General features: G+C 37.4%; 1 protein-coding gene across 1 annotated transcript in view; it reads left to right on the top strand.

Moving 5' to 3' along the window:
• cald1b (caldesmon 1b) overlaps positions 1–4,907 on the top strand; it is a 24,787-nt gene that overhangs the window by 7,075 nt on the left and 12,805 nt on the right. Inside the window, exon 2 of the mRNA XM_020622369.1 lies at positions 4,050–4,153. Within this exon, the coding sequence (XP_020478025.1) occupies positions 4,080–4,153 (74 nt within the window). The 5' untranslated portion in view covers positions 4,050–4,079. The remainder of the gene's footprint in view (positions 1–4,049; positions 4,154–4,907) is intronic.

The raw sequence follows: 4,907 nt of genomic DNA on the forward strand, positions 1-4,907 counted from the left end.
TAGAATTGATGAGTTTAAACATAAGTATAAAGGTATGTGTCAATCAAGATATATGCAAGAACAGGTTTAATGATTAATCAGATGGAACATTGTGGGTGTGGGGTAAGAATGTTAGCACTCTGTAATAATTCTGTAGTATATTACTTGTGTGGCGTAGAAGATAATTGTCTATGAATGTAATTATGTAGAATGTTAACACTCTGTAATAATTCTGTAGTATATTACTTGTGTGGTGTAGAGGATAATTATTTATGTAGAGATATTGCTTAGGACTTAAAAGTTGTAAGATGATGTCATGGGGTAGGACTAGATAAGTCTAACTTCTTCCTACTCCGTTCAAGCATGTACTAGGTATAAGTAAATTGATATTGGATTATTATTGTTGGATATGTGTGAAATTACATGTGTTGACATATCAACTGTTTTACATGCTTGAATGAATAAATCAAATCAAATCAAAAATCAATTTGTCTTCTTCAGACCAAGAGAAAGCAAAAATTGTTCTACTATCACTGCTGTTTTCCTCGTGTGCCAGTTGGATGGTTGCAAAAATTTATATGAATATTCAAGAGCAGTCTCTGGAGACTCTTACAGACAGCATTTGGTCTTTGGTTTGTCAGTGAGGAGTTGCCAGCTGCAGGAAAGCAAACCGACCACTGTGAAAGACTAAAGTCCTGCACTAGTTTTTGATCCATAAAGGGGAGAGGTTTCACAACTGAGACAAATTGGCTGCAGATGTGGCATTGTTCATGTGGGATTGATTTGTGGACTTGAGTTCACCTTATGACAGAAAGACTGTTAAAACAGGGGAAGCCTCCCACACACTGTCCATGTATAAATGAGAATACAGTTATCTCTATGTGTATGTGTGTAAGGAGCTATGAGGAGCTGTTTCCATGTCGGTGAAAGAACAGACAGACATTTCTGTATAGAAGTGCCAATATGATCAATGGTTTTGAATTTATTTAAGTGTTGCAGCAGAAATATTTTGCACAACAACCATCTAAATCATACAAATCATCTGTGTGGGAAGAGGATTTAATGAGGACCTCTCAAGTGAACATCTGTATTCACAGTGTATGTTTCTGTGTTTGCCTCTACAGTACATTTGGGTGAAAAGTTGAGGTGAGAAAGGCAGCTCCTCACTACAAACTGGTGGGTTTTTAAACTTTAGAAATGCAGAACTTTGCCAGCCCTCCTACTGAACTCAGGCCAAGCCAAACAGGGGAAGATAACAACTCTGACATGTCTGCATGTCTGTGAGCTGTTAGCTCGCAGGTCAGCTAGTCCTTGTCTGCTGCATCATAGAGTCTATAGTGCACTTGGTGGTGGATCTGAAACACAGAACAACCTTTGTCCCCCCGGACCTTAAGTGGTCCCTTGTAAGAACAGCTGTGAGGGAGTGGTTGATAGTGGTTTGTCTGTGTAATTGTGAGAGGAATTATATCAGCTATGATGTGACATGCTTCACCTCCTTAGATTGGAACAGACATTTTGAAAACAGAATTTTGAATGTGAGATGTAATGCTTATTGGTTTTGAAAATAACCATACAAAGGATGTGAATGGTTGTCACCTACATCTGGTGGTGATCCTGCAAAAAGACTGAACACTTTTTAAAAAATGTTTATACAGAAGCTTCCATCTACCACATGTTAAAAGAGCAATATAAAATGTTGGCAGCCAAACCTTTAATGTACAGTGAGGTGTTTTTGTATAATACCTAATGTGTTTAGCATATATTAACAATCCTATTTTCATGATTTTAGTTTGTCCTTGCAGAATTAAAAAAAGATCCTATTATTCCTCTGATTCTGGCAGGAGCTTTCTGCATATCATTAAGGTTTATACATTACCAACAACCACCTCTCCAAGCAGCTACATGTTTTTTGCCCAAGATTATGGGTTGCAATAAGTCACTTTCCTGTTTTACACAAGGCAAAGTGTTAAAAAAGTGTTGTCCATTCCCAGGAAATGTACTGTACACATGGATGGATGTGTTAAGAAAGAGGCCCTCTTTGGAGCCATTGTGTTTATAAAGCTGTATGACTGTATATGGTTATATGCTTGTGCATTATGACCTACCACTCTCTGTTGGTGGGCTTCAGATCTGAAGATAAAGATGACAAAATAATATGATGATGGTGAAGGAGATTTTATTTAATATAACCTTATATGCACTAGAATGTTATTAAAGCTAGGCGATAAACTGCCATTGAACTGATTGAAAGATAAATATATTGCAGTTGTATCATATCACTGCAAGGAGAGAAAACACATGCAGTGGTTCATAATACAGTATAAACAGAATAAAGTGTTATGTTGACACAGTTTGAAGTGGACCAGTGTTTCCTGGACCAGGATGACCCATCCATTGTTGCTTTGCTGCTTTAATTAGTACAGGAAGCTACTAAAAAAAAACAGCTGGGTTTGTGCAGCTGTACTAATCCTTCTGTTTAAGGACAAAAGTCTTGGTTGCATTTTAATGCTTTTCTGGGTAGTATCAAGATATGCTGAAGTATGTTTTTAAGAGTATTAGAGATGCTGGTCCTGAAACAAATTTAATTTTCAGTGGTATTTTTCCTAATGCATATTTTAAAAATACAAATTCTTGTAATATGATATAAAATTCATGAATTGATATTGCAGTAGTAAAGCTGCACAGTGTTAGCTGCCTGGTTGTATTAGCTGGGCAGAGAAAAGTTTAGAAGTGGACATACTTATTACTTATATATACTTAAAGCTGATTCTGATTCTTACAGGCCAAAATACAGATTTATTACTCCTTTATTAGAGGCTTTGGACAGCGGATTGATTGCTTTAGACATGCCCTAGATTGTAGATTATATACTCTGGCAGCCTTATAGAGGAATTATCATTTTATTTATAACCAGTAAAAAGTTTGTAATGAATTTTAAAGACACACTTCATCATGTGTAATGCAATGCAGTTTCTGTTGACTTGCACTAGAATAGAGGAAGTTCACTGATTATTATGATGAATGAAGGGTATTTCACTCAGGACTAACATGTCTACCCAGACTCCACCATACATAAAAGCTGTCTTATAGCTTGAGCTACCCAGTGGATCTTTGGGCCTCCATTTTAATTCAGGAACTAAATCTAGGTGGTTAGTCGATTCCTCATCAAAATGGCCTGTCTTACTTAAACAAACATATATATAAAACATACACAACACATTTTCTTATTGTATTTTTATACAGAGTATGCTTGTTAGGTTTTAGCATAAAAATAAAATAAGAGTAATCAAAAATTTGGTCAAAGAATAAATCTGCTTCAGGTCAGCAACATTTTAAACTAATAACAGACAAATCATTCATTTTGAAGAGAGAAAGTTTGAATACACTGAAAAGCACACACTTAATAAGAGTTACAGAACATCAGAGGGAGTACAAAAGGCAGGACAAGACAAACCAAGAGAAATAATCTGAGAGTTTGAAATCAGAGATCAGGAAGGAGAAAGTGAGGCAGAGGGAGAGAGCAGGAGTCCAGCTGAGGAGGAGGAGGAGGAGGAGGGAGGCTATGAGAGAAAGAGAGGGGAGCAGAGAGGCAGGCTTTGCCTTTTCTGGTAATTAGGGACGCTGAAAGAGCAAACACAAATTCTTTGTGCTGCAGAAGGGCTGGGATATAAACCAGACTGCAGAAGATGATATATGAATAGTAGGGAGACTCTGCTGTTCATGGACCAAATTTCAGCTACTGCTAAGGTACCGTAAACTAATAGGCACAGTAGTTTTTATAACTTTTAACCCATGTCATAAAGCTGTATCCTATATACTGATGCATTTCAAATGATTTCAGTAATTTTAAGAACAGCTTTTTACTGAATTTAGCGTGTTTCCAAGTCACGGCGAGGGTTTGTTATTTACACTAGGATTAAACACCCCAAAGGTGCAGAATTACCCAGAGGTTGAAATGAGATTCATATTCTTTGATTTTCCAAGAACAATGTGCAAAATTAATGGAGTAAATGATTTACCTACTGATAGATTTTGGACACGTGATCTGATATTACACTTGGGTCTTTCAGTGAGAAAGTGAGAAGAGTCTTTCGGCCATCATGGATGACGACTTTGACCGCCGCATGGAGCTGAGGAGGCAGCGGAGAGAGCAGATGCGCCTCGAGGCTGAAAAGTAAGCACACCTTCAAAGAACAAACATGCGTGCCAAAGAGCACATGCATCAACTTAAACACACCATCATGGACACATACACTTTAAGTCCAAGATAAAGTGAATAATTGTGCAAACACCACAAAAGGATGGAGTACATCTCACACCATGTCATCTTAAATCAAAGCCTCATTACATTTTTTTAGTGCTTGACTGTGTGACTCATGGTTCATAAAACAAACATGTCACCTTCTGTAGACCATACTGAATTATCAGGATCAAAATCATCTTTACTGGCCAGGTGTGTTGAACACACAAGGAATGTGACTCTGGTACAGCGGCTCTCAGTGTGTATATACAATGCTCTTCTGTAAGAGAATGAGTAAACAAGTAAACAAGATAAGACTAAGAGAGCAATAAAAGAAAACTAGAAAAAGGAACATGCATTAGGAAAAAATAAAGCACTTATAAATATAGAAATATATATACACATAGTTTATATGAAACATGAGAGAGTGCATGATCAAGGCAGCCATATGCGATGCCATGATGCTCCCCTCTCCCCTCTGCAGTGGAGATTACTCATTGTAGATGTCTTCAAGACTGAAAATGCCCAAAATGTTTCTTCTCTGATCTTTTTTCTTACTCTTCTAATGAGCCATTAACCACACAAAGACTTACAGACAGACAGATGTCCAGTGATCAAAGCCTATGGTGCATGTGTGTATGCATTTCTGAATAGGGGGTTGCGAGTGTTTGTGTGTCTCCAGGGCAGA

This window comes from Monopterus albus, unplaced genomic scaffold (assembly GCF_001952655.1).
Source record: "Monopterus albus unplaced genomic scaffold, M_albus_1.0 scaffold7.1, whole genome shotgun sequence".
In the NCBI taxonomy this organism is placed as follows: Eukaryota; Metazoa; Chordata; class Actinopteri; order Synbranchiformes; family Synbranchidae; genus Monopterus; species Monopterus albus.